This window comes from Poecile atricapillus, chromosome 20 (assembly GCF_030490865.1).
Source record: "Poecile atricapillus isolate bPoeAtr1 chromosome 20, bPoeAtr1.hap1, whole genome shotgun sequence".
In the NCBI taxonomy this organism is placed as follows: Eukaryota; Metazoa; Chordata; class Aves; order Passeriformes; family Paridae; genus Poecile; species Poecile atricapillus.
In genome coordinates this window covers 4484587-4504457 of record NC_081268.1, presented here as the reverse complement: position 1 = coordinate 4504457, position 19871 = coordinate 4484587, and the positions used below count along the sequence as shown (strand labels likewise).

The following is a 19871-nucleotide window of genomic DNA, read 5'->3' as shown; positions in this document are numbered from 1 at the left end:
TGGTTTCAAAACCACAGAAATCCCAAACAAACAGTGTTTCTCTGGAGAAATGTGGTACTTACAGGAATCCTGTAGGTAGATTTAGAGAGGCAGACATAGAGATGGAGCCTGGTGGGATTTCCAGGAGAACATAGGCAGGTAGGATACCTATTTCCCAGTGAAAATCAAAATCACCTTGACATTTAAGAGGGATTTCAAATGGGATACACAGAAGCACCCACAACCTGTCTTGTCCCAAAGTAGTTGTGGGAATAAATCCCACTGTTTTGAATCTTGTTTTTACGCATTTATTTGGAGAAACCACTGTCATTTCCTCAAAGTAACTCCAGAGAGCAGGCACAGCCTGTGCTACACCTCTGGAAAGCCTGTCTGGCATTCAGCATCCTGAATAAATTCCCAAGCTCCCCAGAATAGATGTGTATGCAAAATTAATTCACAGTCAAGCCCGTGCGAAGCATGAGACGGCCTTTTAATAGGTGCAGAGCAGCAATTACCAGTGTGGAGTGAAAGCCAACAAGCGTTAAAGGCGGCGTGGGGGAAAACCAATTCGTTTCCTTGGGATTCCTCCTCGCATTTGCCACTTGAGGGATTTCCATTTTCACGCTCCCCTTGGGGGCTGGGAGTGCACCCCGGGAGCCCGGGACACATCCCCACATCCCCCCGGGCTCCCGGGTACCCGGGATGCAGCGGTGTCAGACCGGTCTCCATGGAGACTGTCACCGCAGCAACCGGGACCTGCCGTGCTCCCGGGGCTGGGGAGGATGCACAGGGCACCGGGACCACCGCTCCCAGCCAGGAAAGGGAACATCGGGTACCCACACGCCTCCTTTCTGCTTCCCACAGCGCTTCCCTGCTGCCTGCCATCCTGCAGCCTCGGGCCCTGTCTGAGCTCGGTCCCGGGGGAGCTGGGAATACCGAGCTGTCAGGTGGAGACGGCACCGGGAGGGAGCCGTGCTCGGGGCTGCCATGGCAACAGTTTATGGAGTTTCCACAACCTCTGTTCCTGTGGAGGTGGGGACAGAGCTCAGCATGGGAACACCCCTGCAGCAGCCCCCGGCTGGCAGAGCTGCTCTGGGAGGGGATTCCAGCCATTCCAGGAGCGCTCACACGCGGGTGGGGAAGGACCCCGTGTCCCTGGGCAGATCCCCGCTCCCTCATTCCCCCGTTCCACCCCACTGTGGGAGGGAAGGAGCAGGACAGCACCACACAACTCCTCGCAGTCCTTGGCTGCCCCCACCAGCCCTTCTTGGGTCACCCCACAATGATTTCCCACCAGATGAAGCCGTTCCAATGACAATGGTGGGGTGTCCCCACGCCAGGTGCACCACATGGGGGACACCCGGGTGTCCCTGGCACGGAGCCCACGCGTGTTTGGTGCCCGGATTGCTGGGCTGTCTGTACCCCTGCCCGGCTTCCCTGGGCACACACCTCAGGCTGAGCACATGGCACTGCAGGACGATGCCACAAACTGCCATCACTGTCCTCTGCAGCTCCAAACCTGAGGAAAAGCCTCATAATTTCCCCAAACACCTGCATGGCAGGGGAGCCTGCAGCACAGGCAGACTGGGACAAGAATAAGCTCCCAGATGTCAGCACATCCCATCCCCTCTAGGGCAGCTGTGGACACTGACCTTGCAGGGACCAGCTGGGCACAGCACAGGTCACAGAAAGGCTCAGTTGTGCTCACGCCAGCCCAGCAGCAGGACCAGGTGCTTCCCACTGCAAATACCTTTGCTGGAGAAGAGAAATGCCAGGAGGAACGGAGAGCTGAGGGTATTAGCAAGCCATGACAATCCCCGCTGTCACCAATTGCAATTTTCCTGCAGGGATTTATTCCACCTGCAGCCATCTGCAGCAGGACCAGGCTGGCAGGAAGGCCAGGGCATCTCTCTGGGCACATGTCTGCAGGCAGTCAGAGCTGGTGCCCAGCACAGCGCAGTCTGGAGCGTTCACCAAAGATGGGGTATCCACTGATTTATCCACTTGGTTGAGCCCCCAGCGCTGGGCAGGGCTCTTCCCTTCAGAACACTTTCCAGGGCTTAGCTGGAACTTAAACAAAGCCAAAAGAGGAGGTTCCAGTCTCCCCAGCCCTGGAGCTTGCTCTCATTGTGCTGTTTAACACAGCCCCAGCTCCTCACACGTGCTTTTACCCACATTACCCATGGCCAGGGTGTTATCTGCGGATCCACACCGCTGCTCCCTGGCAGACAGCAAACCCCCGGCTTCAGAGATAAGAGACACGGCTTTGGCAGCCCTGCAGGTTTCCAGCCCTACATCCTGAGCCAAAGGCTCTCCCAGTCCTCCCTCTTCATGCCTGTTTTGCAGCCTCCAGGAATTAAAGAAGTCTCCACCACGTGCAGTTCCCTCTCTAACAGCCAAGGGGGTGGGAAACACTTTTTGCACAGCCAGATTCCTGAAGCAGGTTGATTTTTCTGGAAGTTTCTCTCAGGGCTCCCATTCAGCTGCTCCCCACCCTCCCACTCTGACAAGGGAAGGCTTTCTTGGCTGCAAGGGGAGCTGATGCCTTGTGCAGAGCTCTCCTGGGAGGCACAGACCGGGGTCAGGCAGGGAGAGGCATTCCAGCCTGGAATCCCCTGCAGGAGCACAGGGGGTGTGACTGAGCAGACCCCGGGGCTGTCAGCCCTGGTGGAGACAGTCCAGAAGGCACAGAGCCTCTTCCCTGACCTCCCAAGGGCTGTGGCCAGTCCTGGGCTTTCCCAGGCTTGGCCCCTGTGCAGTGCAGATGTGCAGCCCAGCAGGGAGGGCTGGGAGCCTGCTGCATGTTGGGGACAGCACTTGTGAGCTCCCTTTGCATTACACAAATTGATGAGCCCATCCTGCCAGCCTGCTGTCTCCAGATGTTTGCTGACAGCAGAGAACAGGGCAAAAGCTCCCCAGGCGCTGCAGAGCAGCACCTGCTCTCAGCTTTTGGGCCAAACCATCATTTTTGACTGGAGAAAGGGAAAATTCCTGGGTTCTGTGCACCAGCCCAGCAGCAGACACAGGAGCTGGGGAACATCCAACACTTTGGGACAGCCAGCCAGCACCGTGGGGCTGCATCAGTATCCTGACTGCCTGTGGGATCCCAGGCACTGCTCCAGCCAGGATCCTGCAGCCCGTGAGACACACGGCCAGCACAAGTTGGTTGAGAGCAGCCTCTGCATTTCAGAGAATCACAAACCATCCCAAATTGGAAGGGACCCACAAAGATCATCAAATCAAACTCCTGGTCCTGCCTAGGACACCCCAACAACCCTACCCTGTGCATCTCTGAGAGCATTGTCCAAACGTTCCTGGAGCTCTGGCAGCTCTGGGGCTGTGCCCATTCCCTGGGGAGCCTTGGAAGAACTTATTCCTGATAAATACCCTAACCCCCTGTGACACAGTTCCAGTCATTCCCTCAGGTGCTGCCACTCCAGAGAAGAGAGATCAGAGCTGCCCCTGCACTGTCCCTCAAAGTGCAGAGCTCAGTGTCTCCCCCATCTCCTTCTCTCCAGCCAAAAGCCAAGCGACTTCAACCACTCCTCCCATGGCCCCACTAGACCCTTTACCGTTTTCTTTGGACACTTTCCAATAGCTTTACATCCTTTTTTTCCTTTTTTCCAGGAGGCCCCACCAGCATGGGGAACACCACGGAGGGGGCAGCACATCCTCCCTGCAGCAGCATCCGTGCGGTGGCTGTGCTGTAAATCCCATGAGGCTCATTCCCAGGGGCCCACCATTGATTCCCGTTGCCTGACGACAGGAAAGCTTTATAATCCTATTAACTAAACACCCTTTCAAGCAGCACTGGGAAGAATGCAAAGGGGACTTTTTATAAGCAGTCACAGCCACTCTGTGCAGCACCCAGCCCCAGTAAATGCTCGGTAAATGCCCCAAAAAGCGGGGCTGTGACACCCACAGCAGCCAAGGAGGGGTCAGTGGTGGCCAGCACAGGGAAAATTCAGATTCCACACTAAACACAGGCTCTGGCTGCAGGTCACTAAGCCAGGAGACCTTGTAGAGTGACATGGTGCCCACATAGGCAAATTCACAGGAGCTGGCCCCTGAAATACTGACAAATATCACTGCACCTGGTCCTACTTATGTGTGTTTGACAGCAAAAGATACACAGCTTGGGGCAAAATGTATAAACATTCCGTGGGAGAATGGGAATCTCCTTGCTGCTTTCTAAGGAGAAAGGATATATTTCATCGTATTTTTAAAATGTTTCAGTAGTGCAGCCCTCCTCCCCAGTTAGCCAGCGACAGCCAGAGTGGGGAGGAAAAGCCATAAATCGAGCACACAGGAGATGTAAAATCCCAGTTTCCAAGACAGTCTCAGGTACCCAGAGCTGTGCTGCATTTCCATGAGAGAGGGAGAAGCTCCCAGGCCCCTCTGAGCTGCAGGGAAACGCTGCTGAGCCACACACAGGGACAGGGAATGGAGCAGCTGCGGGTCCTGCAGCCACACCTCCCTCCAAGTGCCACATCAGGGGCTGCAGCACTGCACAGAACAGGGATGGATGCCTGGCTGATGCCTCATCCAGCTGGAATCCCTGCAGAACCCCTCTAAAGGCAGGGGGGGATATCAGCAGCCTGAGGAGGGGGGTCACAAACGCCTTTCCAGCAGCAGAAACGCACCTTCCCCTGGCTGTGGGAGCATTTATCAGCCATCTCCCCTTCCTCTGCCTTTAGCTATTCACACAGCTCTGCAAAGTGCTGGGGCTGCTGTTTTCCCTCATGGCTTGTGGATGCCTCTGCACAGGCTGGGGTCTTTGTCAGGGGACGTGATGCCACAGCACCTCAAGCAGTGCCACACATGCAGGGACGGCATAGGAGGCTGGGCACAGTCTCCTAAACAACCCCTGCCTCCTTTTTATCCCAGTGGGGCAAACACAGCTGCCCTCCATGAGCACTGGGGAAAGGGAGTGTCCAGTCCAGCACTGGACACAGGCTCTGCCTTCCAAACCCCACCACCATGGCACAGTGCTTGCAGCAGCCTCGTTATTTCGGTGGCACAGAGGACGGCACAGCCACCAGAAGAGCCTTCCTGTCACCATGGAAATGCTGAACGGGAGGGTTTGAAGCCTGCTGGGACTTTCAACCTCTGCCAAGAAAAACAGGGCCCTTAAACATCCACAAGCCCTCGTTTGTGTGAGGGGAAGACTTAACGCTCCCTTTGGCCCACTGGTCATGGGGCAGAAAATGTGGGACTTTTCCCAGGATAAAAATCTTATGGGCTGAGATAAGAACAACTTAATTGCTGAAATATAGTAATAACAATAATTATGATAATGATGATCATGAAAAAGAAAGAGCACTCAGCCCTGCTCTACACAGGCAGAGCTCAACCCCATCCCTCAGCTGCTCCTGCTCTGTATCCTGCTGCATCCTGCAGCTGCTCTGGGAGAGCTGCCCCCTCCCAGTGTGCACCCACAGACACCCCACAGCTGGGGCAGAACACCTTTCTGGGCCTGTACAGCAAACATTTTTTGCACACCTCGACTACAATCACCACGGTGGGCAGCCTCCTCCATCCCCTCCCAGCAGAGTCCACCAATGGCTCTGCTGCCAGGGCTGCCCCATCTCCTTGGAGAGGGGCTGAGAGCAGCCAAGGTTCCCTGTAACTCAGGAATAATGGCTGCAATCCTGCTGTAACTCAGGAATAATGGCTGCAATCCTGCTGTAATTCAGGAATAATGGCTGCATTCCTGCTGTAATTCAGGACATGCAGCAATCCCCAAGCCCAGGGTGCTCCTGCCTGCCCTGGACTTTTCCATGTCACCCTGACTGCCTGCTGTTGTTATTCCTGTCCCCAGGGAGGTGAAGAGCTGTGTTTGTGTGGGACACCTCTGAAAGGGACAGGCAGGAAACACTGGGTGGGAAATCCGCTGTGGGATGGAGCCAGCGGGGCCACAAGAGCAGGGCAGGGCAGCTGCTGGAGATCCCAAAGGGACCTCCTGGCTGACCTGAGGGATGACCTCGACCTCCCCGTTCCGTGCTGAGGGCTCGCATGGAGCTGGCTGAGCTCCTTCAGAGTCTTGTGGGGTTTGCTTCCTGCCAGCAGCCCAGGCAGGGTGTTTATGGCAGGGGAGTGGGAAACAGAGAGGGAATCCACGGAAGAAGGAAGATAAAAAGGGACAGCGGATGTCCTGAGAACCCCATGAGCCAGACTCGGCTCGCAGGGTGTTACCAGCCCACACGAGAGCGGTTCACACGGGCACATCTTGAATCCTGGGCACAGCATCACCCCAGGCTATGCCAGCAACCTGCACATCCCCTCCAGGATGCCTGGAGTGCTTCTCCATCCATCCATCCATCCATCCATCATCCATCCATCATCCATCCATCATCCATCATCCATCCATCCATCATCCATCCATCCATCCATCCATCCATCCATCCATCCATCCATCCATCATCCATCCATCATCCATCCATCATCCATCATCCATCCATCCATCATCCATCCATCCATCATCCATCATCCATCCATCCATCCATCATCCATCCATCCATCCATCCATCATCCATCATCCATCCATCCATCCATCATCCATCCATCCATCATCCATCCATCCATCCATCATCCATCCATCCATCATCCATCCATCATCCATCATCCATCCATCCATCCATCATCCATCCATCCATCCATCCATCCATCCATCCATCATCCATCCATCCTCCATCATCCATCCATCATCCATCCATCCATCCATCCATCCATCCATCCATCCATCCATCCATCCATCCATCCATCCATCATCCATCCATCCCTCCAACAGCACTGGCCAGCCCACAGCAGTGTCTGCACCACAGCTCTCTCTCATCCTCTGGAACGTGCTGGCCGTGGCTGGGCAGACAGAGATCACAACTCGTGCTCCAGGGGCTCATGAGACAAACAACAGCCTCGTTTATTATTCAGAACTCACTTAAATACCCAATTCAGATTTCTCAGGCTAGACAGACACTGGCTGATATTTCTCTCCCTGCCCAGCTTCCTGGCCATTCCTGTGTTTTCCTCTCAGCGTGGATGGGGCTGGCTGAGGGTCCCCTGTAACTTATCCAGGACATGTTCAGGTATGAACTGGGCTGGCTGAACTGGATTTGTGTTATGGTCAGATTTACTTTGTCCAGCCCAGGCCAGCTGTACGGTGACAATATTGTGACAATTCACCCTTTTTGATTAAATTAAAAAATATAAAATGCTCTCTGTTATCCTATCTGCAAGGGCCCTTTGCAGACATGATAACAGGGACAGCATGAGTTTCATTTGAACAAAGTTTTCCAATTAATTTGACAAACCTAGTTCTCCTCAGCCAGCAACAGTGCTTTGTGTACTAAATTGAGTCTGCAACACTCACTTCAAGGAGCTGACAGGTAAGATCAAAATCCTTCAAGCTAACATGCCACAGGTTAACTACTTATGGTTACAAGTTACAGCTTAACATTAAAAACAAGAAACTATTTAGAACTGAGTTCATACCTTAACTCTACAAACAAGAAACAAAAATTCAACATTTAGAACTGTGAGAAAAAACCAACTTAGCAGAAAAATAATTTGTAAAAAAACAGTTTTTAAATGAACTGTCTTTTCAAGAGTCTCTGACTCTTCATGAGGTAGGTGAATAAGTTGTTCTAGCTACTCTTCTTCATTTTGTTCCATCACATCCAGTGAGGTGCTGTCAGGAGGGTGTTTTTTGAGGTCCCAGGCAGGGTGCAGAGCAGGACAGACACACCTGGCAGGTACCAGTGTGTTCCTGTGTCCATGGAAACACAGGCATAGCCCCTTCCCCAGGTAACGAGGCTCCACGGGCCTCCCCACTAATTAGTGAGGTCTTTCACCATTACCTTGGGCTTACACAACTGTTTATCTCCAGGAGATTGTAATGACAGAAAGTGACTTAAAATGACTGGTTCTGGGACTTTTCTGATACTCTTAAATGATTTAGTGTGTAAATAGCCTTGGCTACCTTGCTCTGTGGGGTATCACCAGACATTCCTCCTTTTTATTTTCAATAATACATTTTAAAGTGCCATGTGCTCTTTGCACAATGCCTCATCCCACTGCTATTTGAGGAATCCCAGTGTGGTGTGCTACACCCCAGAGCTGTAGGAAATGTCTTGTTTTCTGTGAGATGCATGCAGGGCCATTGTTTGTTTTGGCAGAATGAGGGATGCCCAAAAGAGCAGAGGCTGACTGTCAGTGTGCAATGGCACCCTGACCCTTCTCTCCTGTGTGCACTGTAGCCCATATTGCTGATCAGAAGGTATCAATGGATAAATGTACATATTTTAAACATATTTTAAACATCCAAATTCAGGGATGTGTGTGACATGGGTCTGCCCCATGTCAGGCCCGCAGTCCCCGGGGGTTTACCCCCAGCTGCAGTGGTGCAGAGTGGCCCTGGCAGCCAGCACAGGTGCTAACAACATCACCTCTGTGTTTGCCAGCTGGAATTGCCATTGTAGGGCTCAAACACCCCGATGGAAGAAATGCTGTGATGATTTCTTTGTGCCAGGGTGTCTGGCTGTGGTGCTGCCCAGGCAATCTAGAATATCTGCTCTGGTGTTGATGAAACCTGTAGATTTGTGTGACTCCTGATGTGGAAGGTAGAATAAGGGTGGGTTCTGGCTTGGGTGTTTTGGCATAGTGTTTGTAGCAGATTGAATAATTGTGCATTCTCAATTTCCTTTAACAGTGCTTGGTCTAATCTCTGTGTGATGCAGAGTCAGTTATTATATTTAGAGGAGACGTTAAACGTTGGAGAGCCACAGCTACAGCAATTCCAGCAACTGGGGAGATCCTTTCTGATAACTTTCCAACATTTGTCACTCTTTCCTTGTTACTATGGCTTTTCCTGTTTTCCCAGAGCCATCTGTGAACACTGTAACACCTTTTAAGTGTGTTCTGCTGCTCAGAGTTTTGAGAGATAATGTGGTTTCTCCACTTAACTCTAACAATCTATGGCTTGGTAAATGATAAGTGATTTGTCCTGTGAAATTTTGCAGAGCACTTTGCAGGGCTGTACTGTTAGCAAAACACCATTCAAAGTGTTCTTGTGTCACAGGTGTAATCATTTGTGAAGGATCTCCTGCGTTCAACTGTAAACATTTGATGGTTAATTGTGCTCAAATACTGTGGGTGCTGTCTTTTTTGGTTGATGAGGTAAAAACATCCACTCCAGGATGTGTAAAGGATCAGGCCAGTGAGTGTTCCACTGCCCTGCAATAGCAGCAGGGTGCAGATTTACAGTGAGAACAAACACAGTGACACAAACCCCTGGGCATACCTGGTGAACTCGTCTGTCTGTGACAGCTTGCTCTGCTCTCTCCAGAGCAGCTTTTGCCTCTGGGGTTAATTTTCTAGGGGAACTTAACTCTGGATCACCTTTTAGGAAGTCAAAGGTACTAATTATGCGTTGGTATCCAATTTCTCCTTTTTGAGGGACCACTGTGGTAGCCTCTAATAATTCTTGTAGGATGCAAATTAACAATGGTAATAAACTGTAATACAGATTAGAAGCTCTCGTGCATATATATATATATAAAAGGTTTGGTTTCAAGCTCGAATGCCTGTGGGTTAGAGCAGTTTGCATTTTTCACCATGGTTTGTAGTCTGAAGCTCACACATTTTGGGATGGCGTTAGATAGGAGTGGTGCTGGAGTCAGGTGTAGACTCTGGTTCTCAGTGTGGAGATCGTGTGTTTCCTGCTGCAGTGTGTGTTTGTGCACACTGTGAATGCTGTGTTTGTAGCTGTATGGAAGCTGGAGCCGTGCTGGGTGTTGTCCCGGGGTCAGGGTTCGGTGCCGCCATGCTGCTCCCTGCTCCTGTTGTACTTCCGGGAATGGATCCGGACGTGACGTCACCTCAGGCCCCGCCCCCGCAGCACGGACAGGAGGCGTGGCCAGAATAGGCGGGGTCGTGGGCGTGGCCTCTGGGCTGAACCATTCCGTTCTGGGCAGGGGGGGCGGGCGTTCCCATGGTGCCGAGGGGGGTGGGCGGCCCCGGTGGCTGAGGGCCGGTCCCTGAGGCGGCCCCGCTGGCTGAGGGCCGGTCCCTGAGGCGGCCCCGGTGGCTGAGGGCCGGTCCCTGAGGCGGCTCCGCTGGCTGAGGGCCGGTCCCTGAGGCGGCTCCGCTGGCTGAGGGCCGGTCCCTGAGGCGGCCCCGGTGGCTGAGGGCCGGTCCCTGAGGCGGCCCCGGTGGGTGAGGGCCGGTCCCTGAGGCGGCCCCGGTGGCTGAGGGCCGGTCCCTGAGGCGGCCCCGCTGGCTGAGGGTCGGTCCCTGAGGCGGCCCCGGTGGCTGAGGGCCGGTCCCTGAGGCGTTTCCGCTGGCTGAGGGCCGGTCCCTGAGGCGGCCCCGGGCTCCGGGGGGCCCTGGGAAGTAGCGGGATATTCCGACCACGGCCGCCCCGGTTGGAGCAGCTCCAGCACATTCCCGGCACCGCTGTGCTCCTTTCAGACACGACTCGGGGTCCCACTGCTGCCCCCAGCTCCGCCGCTCCAGCCAAGGCAGAATTTCACAGTTTTGCTGAGTATCGCATGCTGCGGTTTCGCTGCCCTCTGGGGCACAGCTGGCTGCTCTCCGGCTTGGCGGAGCTGTGGGAAACAGCTCGCTATAAAACACTTGTGGTGAGAGGGGAGCGATCAAAGCAGCTGCTTGGTGGTGTCCATCCTCCCATGGGCTTGGAAAGGTGTTCCAAGCTATCTCCATCCCCTCTGGAGCTTTGTTCCCACTCTCCAGCTCAGCATTTATCTGTTTCATTATGTCAAAAATAAATCTCCAAGGTTTTAAAACTTTCATAGCATCCTTTCAGGCTGCTTCGAGAATAAGATGTCCAGTTTGTTCCCATATACTTGTATCAAAGGCGGCCTCTTCGGATGTGTCCAAACCGTGGTTCTTTGCCCATGTTATTAAAGCTAATAATGCTTTTTTGTTATATACTAATCCAAATTCTTGTAAAAAAAGCAACCACACCTTCAAAATTGGAGGTGGTTGAGTGGATATCCAACCCCCCATGGCTCTGGTATTTTCTTCTATTTGTAGGGATAAGTCCAGAAAATATTCTGGATTTTTAGCAATTTTTCACTGCAGATAGCTCTCCTCACTGTAATTTTTGGACAGCTTTTCCACCTCTTACTTCAGCTTTTCACTGTAGCTTTGGGCTCTTCTCACCTCTCTTTCCCAGCTTTTTGCTGTATCTCAGGCTGTTCCTGCCTGTTTTTCCCCCAGATTTTCGCTGTATCTCCCAGCTTTTCACTGTATTTCCCAGCCTTTTGCTGTTTTGGACAGGCTTTTTAGTCTCTGTCCCTTTCTTCCTCCCTGCTCATGGGACAGGCTGTGTCTTCACACGTGGGGTCACCACTTGTAACGCGCTGGCCGTGGCTGGGGAGACAAAACTCACGACTCGTGCTCCAGGGGCTCATGAGACAAACAACAGCCTCGTTTATTATTCAGAACTCACTTAAATACCCAATTCAGATTTCTCAGGCTAGACAGACACTGGCTGATATTTCTCTCCCTGCCCAGCTTCCTGGCCACTCCTGTGTTTTCCTCTCAGCGTGGATGGGGCTGGCTGAGGGTCCCCTGTAACTTATCCAGGGCATGTTCAGGTATGAACTGGGCTGGCTGAACTGGATTTGTGTTATGGTCAGATTTACTTTGTCCAGCCCAGGCCAGCTGTACTGTGACAATATTGTGACAATTCTCTTCCCTTTCTCTTCTAGACTCTACAGGGAAGTGTGGGGCCTGATCTGGGATGCCTCGACATCCCACATGTTCTGACATCCCAGAGCTCTGCCACCACATCTAAAGCTTCTGATTTTCTCCAAATGCCACACAGGGCAGGACAGACCAAGGAAAGTCTTCTCCACCCTCTCTGAGCCATCAGGGCACCACTGCACCCCTTCCCTCTCCCCAGCCCCTTCATCCTGCTTCCCCTTTCTCCCATCTTTGGAACTTCTCTCCAGGCAGGGTGGTGAAGGACATTGAATTACAGCTACACCTATTCCAGGGAGCATGTGAGGTTTGGCAGCTCCAAGCACAAGAGACAGAAACCCTCAGGGCCACAGCAAACCCGGGAGCACCGAGGGGGTCATAAATCCTCGCAGAGGATGAGCTCCCACTGCACTGCAGGGCCTTGAGGGAGCAGAAACTGCTATCCCCCAGCGAGCCGCCTCTGATATCAGCTGATGTCTACAAACTTTGCCTTTGAGCCGCGGCCAAGGCACACAGCGCGGGGATATCTCAGTGCAGACAGCGAATATCCACAGGGACACCCGCGCAGCCTTGGGAGCCAAAAGGTCCCCACCAAATCCAGCCACTTAGAAACGCAAATCCTCAAGGAAAACAGATGGGTGAACCCCTCCACAGGTCACGCGGGCTGGACTCGGGCGATCCCAGCAGGAAAACCTGTCAACATCTGCAGGCTCTGCCAGCGCGTCCCGCGGGAGCCGGCGCCAGACAAGGCGGGATGGATTTTGTTTGGGAGCACCCGAACACCTGCCAGCAGCTGCCACCGCCACCCCTGAGAGCCAGGGCTGTGACAGCCCAGCCACAGCGCCCCGGGCACGTGGAAAAGGCTCCTGAAGTGCCCCCGGAGGCTCGGATGCGGCGGCCGGGAGAGAGGCACGGGCACCTCTCGCCGCCGGCCCCGGCCGATGGAAAGGTCACACGTTCCCTGCTGTTCACCGAGTGCTGGGGGCAGCTTGGCTGGTGACAGTGGGGACAAGCATGAAAGGGAGCGGGGGATCTGGGATTCCTTTTTATAGGAAAAACGCAGTGATTGATGCGGCCTTGCTGAGGTTTCCCACGGCGGCTTCGGGGTTGGAGTTGAGATCTCCGAGGATGGAGCTGGCTCATGTCACTCAGCACACGCACGGCTCCTCCTGGGCGAGGAGTGCCCGAACACCGAGCTCTGCTTGTCACAGCACAGCCCAGTTTGGCGTGCTGGGCTTTCCCAGGGAGCCGGATGCTGGCCCTGTCCCCGCTCCCATCACCGCTGACCCCTCCCAGCGCTGAGCAATGAACCCATGGCAATAATTCATAGGGAAAACAACAGTGCCATCTGCTGCACAGCCCCGCTGGGCTCGGGGCAGCCCTGCCCGGCCCACGCAGGGTCACAGCCCGGCAGTCCCACTGGGCACATCCCGAGCCAGCAGCATTGCTGTCCTGACAGCCAGCCACAGCTGGATGGCCTCTGGTTTGCAAAGAAAGCACAGGAGTGCAGGATGAGAGGCAGAGCAGAACAGAGAACATCCTGGAGCCCATCTAGTGACTGCAGAGTGTGAAGGACATGGAGGAGGGAACAGGCTTACTTGGCAAAAGCAGGCAAAACCCCTCCTTCTCTATCAACACCCTGGAGCTGAGACCCATCTTCCATCCTCTCCACAGGCAAGGGGAGGGGGAAAGAGGGAAGCAGCCCCTAACACTCACCAAGGCTTGGCCAGCTCCTTTGGAGAGAAATCCCATCCTGAGCATCTCCTTTGGAGAGAAATCCCAGATCCTGGCACTAGACACTGTGCACTCCCCCACCTGTGCTGTAACACCCCGATATCCCAGGGAAACTCCAGGTGATGGGGACACCTGGGAGAGCAGGGTCACCCTGAGGGAGCTGGCAGCAGCTCCTCTGCCCCTCCAGGCTGAGCACACATGTGCAGCTGCCAGTAAAGCAGCCCTGCCCCACAAGTGGTGGCAGCTTGGAGGCAGGTGGAGCAGTTCCCCTGCACATACTGCCTGGAAAGCGTACTGCCATCCTCGTCAGATGGGTTGCTACAGCAATGGGAAAGGTATCAGGAGCAAAATCCGTCTTGATGGATAGTGCAGATTGCTTTGGAGATCACCCTCTATCAGAAGCCTTTGATTGCCCTGATCAGGTCCAGCAGTCAGGCAGCATTTAGGAAATGACAGAGTGAGGAGATGAAAACCACAACCCCAAAGATGCCCAGAATAACTGAAGTCCTGAAAAGCCCCTCATTTCTTCACTTAAAGAGCCATCTCTGAGCAAACTGGCTCAGAGATAACACACTGCACTGAGCTAGGGGATGTCAGATCCATCATTACAACATCCCAGAGATTTATTCTGGAGCCTGCAGCAGTCGCTGCATCCTCTGCTCATGTCTGATCAGCCCAGGCACACAGACTCAGGCGTGAGTGGGAGCTCCAGATGGAGTGGCTGAGCCATGCCGAGGAGGGACTTTGCATCTCTCCACCTGCTGCCTCCCAGCCCCTGCTGCCAGCTGGACCCTTGCTTGCTGTCACTTGTTGCCAACTCACCCCTCTGCCCCTGCAGAGCAACACCAAGAGTTAACTCAGAGCCACTGGAGCCACTTCAGATGCTGGGAGCAGATGAAAGGAAAGACAAAACCAAATGCAGCTCCAGCCGTGCTCGCCTGCACTCACACACTCTGCCCCCAGCCAGCCCAAGACTGCTCATCCACCATCTGCTCCTTACTCCTGCCCAAACGGCCAGAAAGGGAGGGAGGGGATGAGTCTGCAGCTCCGGAAGCTTAGCTCAGGATGGAAGCCAACTTCTGACCCAGCTCAAGAGCAGGTTTCCATTTTAAAAGCTGAAATTCACCCTTGCACTTGAACCTTTGCTTTCACATGTCAGGACACCTGGAACAACACACCTGCAGCACTTGGAGATGAAAAAAAATCTCCTTGTTTGCTCAGCTTATTTACTTTGCAACACTCAGTTTTACCAGTTGTTTGTGTGGGTCTTTCCCTTAGCAACCAGGGAGAAGAACATTTACAAGGCATGAAAAATGTAGCTGTGCAGCCCTCAGAACTGGCAGGGTGTGGCTGCAGGTGCAGCTGGAAATTCCTCTTAAGTGGTAGCCACAAACAACAGGACCTCAATGGATTGCACCCCTTAAAAGGCAGAGTGGCTCATTCTCTTCAGCAGGCAGAACCAGGACTTTAAACCTCTGCTCTCCACCCACGCAGGATCCTGGGCTTGGAACAAATACCTCTACATGCCTCAGTTTACCCATGTAAAACATACCTATAAATGGGGTAAGCATAAAAAAGCGACAGGAGGACTAAAGCTGAGACCTTAATGCAGAACATTCCGTGGGATGTCACATGCATTCCCCAGCCTGGGAGGCTGAGCTCTGGACATCTTTTTCTAGACAATCTTACACCTTTAATTTTCTGGATCTCCCAGCAAGACCAATCTTCTTACTCCAAAATGACAGAAAACTCTCATTCTTGACCCTAGGCAGGGTCAGGACCCAAACTCCAGTATTTTGGTTGCCAATCCCATTTTCCAAAGGGACATGCCACCATCCAGCACACACTGGTGTGGCATTAGGGCCTGCCTCCCACACGTGCCCCCAACACAGCTAATTTGTTTATTGGGCTGGACCAAGGTGAACGAGGACCAGACCAAACAGACCCACAGGATGCAGGAGGCAGCTCTGGAATGCTCATTTTCTAGTCCAAAAATGGATCCCAGCCCACTTCTCCAGCACAGCATCAGCCCTTCTCTTAATTCATTCCTGGTCTCCAAGGAACCATTGCTGCCCACTTACCTTCCCAGCACCCCCACAAGGGCAGCAGCACAGCCCCTCCCCTTCCCAGGGATAGGATCAGGAAGGGGACATCAGAAGAGGAAGTAAAAAGTCAGAGGAGCATCAGGACCAAACCCAGAGTCACGTTCTGCTCCCACCTCCCAAATTTCATACCTTTGCTTCATCCTCCCCTACCCCAAAAGCACCAGTGGGCTTGGGGGTGCAAAGCTTTAGCCCACCTCGGCTCGATTTAGCTTCTTTGGCCTCACAAACACCAGACAAAGACAAGGGACCTGCTGGTGCCATTTGGCCTGAGCGGTGCCAGGGGTGTGCTTGGCACAGCACGCAGCAGCACCAGCCTGCCAACAGCATCGCAGCACAGCGGCTGCTGCAGCATCGCAGCGCCTTCAGCCCGTCCCAAACTGTGCCCCTTTCCTTCCCAATCCTTCAGCTCCTCTTCTCCCAGCCGCATTAACCATTACACAAAGAGAAAGCAAACAAATTAAGAAAAAAAACATTGAAAAACAGACTTCCCCCCCCACACACCTCGGCAAAGCCGCTGCTTCTCCTCCGCTAAAGCCCCCCCTGCAGAGCAGGGCCCGGGGCTGCCGGCACATGCAGTGACCCCGACCCCAACCCCAACAGGCAGCCAGGGACGGACACCTGCAGCCACAGAGCCCCAGCAAGCCCCGCCAGAGCCCCCCGGCTCCCGGCACCGCGCACCGTCAATCACCGCCGCGGACACGCGTGGGCCGCCCTGAGCCCCGTCCAGAGAGGCTTCTGGAGGGGACCGAGCCCCGCGGCAGCGCTCCGGGCCGGGGCAATTCGGGGAGACAAAGCCGGCGCTTGCCCCGCACGCTCACCTGGGTGTCGATCATCATCGTGCCCCGCTCATAGCCCCAGCGCCGCGCCGAGAGCCGCTGGCCCCGCTGCGGGTGCCGGGGCCGCACTCACGGGGCGATGCTCCGAGCCGGCCATGGGCCCCCCCGAGCCGGCAGCGCCGAGCGCCCAGCGCGGCCGGGAGCAGCGCGGCCGGGAGAGCCGGGAGCGGGGCGGGCCCGGGGCGGGCACCGCTACCGGCAGGGAGGGGACAGCTCCCGGCTCCGCCCGGCCCCGCTCCCGAGAGGGAACTGCAGCGGGGGCACCTCTCCGCTGGGCACCGCTCCAGGGCTACCCGGGACACCCCTTGTCTTTTTGGGGTGTGTTTTCCCCCGCGAGTGGGACCCGTGGGAAGGCACCTTGCGGACGGGGAGCGGGCGGTGTGAGTGGGAGCGGGGGGCGGCGCTGAGTGTGGGTACAAACAGGAGAAAAGCTTGGGGCCGTGGCTGAGAGAGACCCCCGGGACACCCCAGGCTGTCCCCCCTCCATGAGGAGAGGCCGGGGCAGGGAGCCAGGGCACGACACGGAGCCCCGGCCACTGATCCCCGCTCATCCCGGACCGAACGGGGCTGAGCGCATCCCCCGGGCAGCGCTCCGGCCGCACGGGCTGAGCTGGAGCGGGAGCCGGGGAGACAGCGGGGTTGCCCTGGAAACAGAGCGGCTCCGCTCCCCGTCATTTGTAATCATGAGCCCGATGACATGAGCCATTACAGCCGTGGCAGGAGAAGAAGGAGCCGGCTGAAGGCTGCGTCAGTCCACGGCCGAGTGCTCCCAGCCGCCGCAGTGCCGGTCCTGGGCACCGACACCCCCCTTGTCTCCGGGGTCACAGCGGGAGTGAGCGACAAGGCACAGCCCGTGGCACCTGCCAGTGTCCCGCTCCTTCGGCTCAGCTGAACCAGCAGCTCTGGCTGGCGAGCGCAGCCAGGAAAGGAAAAGGTGCTGCCCGGGCTCTGGCTCTGGCACTAGATGCTGCTACAGAGCAACATAATTCTAATTATAGTAACAGTGTCAGTGCTCAACAGTGAGAAAAACACGTACTGCAAAAGGTCTAGAACTGTGTAATTTGCTGCTGGCAAAACTCACTAAAAACCACACCAGAATGAAGTGCTTTTAAAATGTAATTTGTACTCATCTGGCTTGCTTTAAATTGGCTAAAGGTTCATCAGGGGAGTGATGACGTGGGCATACAAGCAGTAGAGATTTGTGGTTAAAACTGCCTTTCTACTCCTAAGGCTTTACATTGGTTTTACATGAAACGGCGACATTTGGTGGATCTATGTTTAACCTAAATATAGCATGGGAAAAGTCACATCAATACAGCAACACTTGTGGAGAAAGGAGAGAGTCTGGTGGGCAGGCAGACATTCAAATGTCACCCTTCAGATGTGTTTTTCTAGTGATGCTTCCTTAAACCGTTTGATTGTGTGGAGCAGAGCTCCAGGGTTGGGGATTTACCACGAGTAAAGTACAATCCAATCCACTCCTGTAACTCCTTCTCCAGTTCCTGCTGTCCCCAGACCTGTTGTCACTGTCACTCCACTGTCACTCCACCTGGACAGCAGCTGTTGCTCTGCGTGTGTCACCCCTGGGCTCCCATGGGGACTTGCTGGGGCAGGAGGTGGGATTCAAGTGAGAAAATAATAACCTTACTGCTAGGAGCTGTCCTTTGAGATCAGAGCAAATCCCCACTGAGTGACCCAGACTGGGCCCTGTGCAAACACAGAACAAGAGCCAGAGGCAGTCTGTCCCTCCAAAAGCCGACCAGGTGGGACAAAGGGCAGGGGAGTGAGCCCAGCAGCTCTGGCAGGGAGGTCCCAGCCTTCCAGCTCCTTTCCATCACCATGCTGCTTCAGCTGCATGAAGCCAGCCAGAGGCACGTGGCTTTTCCACAAACTGGTTTTGTGCAGGGGATGTGTAACTGGTGTTCTTACCCCTCCTCATCCCCCTCTGCTCAAAGCTGACCTTACTTGTGCCCCACAGCCAGAGATCTCACCCACAGAAAATTTGGCTAAGCCAATCCTGTTGTAATTGGTGCTGTGTGGTACAAAATGAGATTTCTGGTCAAAACTGACAGGGAACATCACCTAAGGGAGAGTTATGGGAAATCCAGAGAGGGGTGGAAAAGAATCCTAATCTGGCTAAGTGGAAATGATCCTTGTCCTATCAGGGGGGAGAATGAAATGATCGAAGTCTGGCTCCACCTCCAATCATATTCAGTACTGGAAGTTTCTGTTCTACACCACACAGAAATTTGCCCTTTGGGGGTGGATGCGGTGGGCAAAACAGCAGCAGGGAGAAGGGAAGAAACAGCCTCTGTCAGATGGGTGCTTAAATTAGAGACAGTGAATGATGAGTCTGTTCCAGCCAAGCAGAAAGGGATGGAAGGAAAAAGGGGCCCTTGGGAAGGCAAGAAGCTGCTGATTTGGGGGTGGGTTAAGGGCTTGAGTGGGAAATACCTTGAGAGCACAATCACATCTCCAGGCAGTGGGGTTTATTTACATGTGGTGATTCAGTTTTTGTGCAGTTCCCTGCATTTCAAGTCCAAATTCCTTTGGCACAAGAACACATAAGACAATATTGTCCCCTGTGGCCAGTGGAGGAAGGCAAGAGAGACACTGTGCTGCCTTCCTACAGCGTGCCTCAGTTTCCCCACTGTGCACTGGGTGTGGGTGGGGAATGCACATCACAAAGCAGGTCCTGGTGAAGCTCTCACAGTGCACACCAGCCTCAGGCTACACAATCCAAACTGGGAGCAGGAAAGCTCTGTGCTGCTGCTGGGGGAAGGAGATTAATCAGCAGGAGATGACAACAGAAGTCCAGCTGTTCATTAATTAGAAGAGGGCACTGAGCTGATTCAGGGAGCATCTCCCACACAGCACTCCGGGGTTTTTTTCTGCAGACATTCTCCTGCTCCCTGGAGCCATTGGGAGTTTGTAGGTAGTGCTTCAAACTGCAGCCCTGTGGAGTAGAACTGTGTCACACAAGAAGTCATTCCCCCGGGGAGAAGCTCTGGGACTGCCAGGAAAATAAACATGTTTGGCACAGCACAAATCAGGCCATTATGGTGTCAATCAGAGGGCTAAGGATTCAGCCAAAAGGCAGCTTGGATGCAGAGCAAAGACCAAGCCCTTCACAATTTTTTCAAAACAGGCACCCCAGAAACCCAGACCACCCTCTATCACCCATCATCTGTGCTGCAGAACTTCCCCTCACAAAGGATTCATGAGTATCTGCACAGGAATTCAATAATTAATGTGGCAGAATGAAGCCCTGTGGCTGCAAACCCAGAGCAATTTCCAACAGAATTAAGGCATAAGGGGAATTGGCCATTGGCACAGCTGATCTATGGATTTGTGGCTGCTACGGAACTTAATGTTTTTCTTGGAATCTGAATACTTTTCTACGAGGTCTAGCCCAGCTCAGCCACATACTGACACCATGAGATAAAATTATCTGGCTTGTCCTGTGCAGGGCAGACTGGACAGTTCCTTTTGG

General features: G+C 54.1%; 1 protein-coding gene across 1 annotated transcript in view; it reads right to left on the bottom strand.

Annotated features, from left to right (window-relative positions):
* Positions 1-16545, bottom strand: part of RALGDS (ral guanine nucleotide dissociation stimulator) — a 59415-nt gene extending 42870 nt beyond the window's left edge. The window contains exon 1 of the mRNA XM_058853499.1: positions 16361-16545. Coding sequence (XP_058709482.1) covers positions 16361-16378 — 18 coding nt within the window. The 5' untranslated portion in view covers positions 16379-16545. The remainder of the gene's footprint in view (positions 1-16360) is intronic.
* Positions 16546-19871: the final 3326 nt, after the last annotated feature.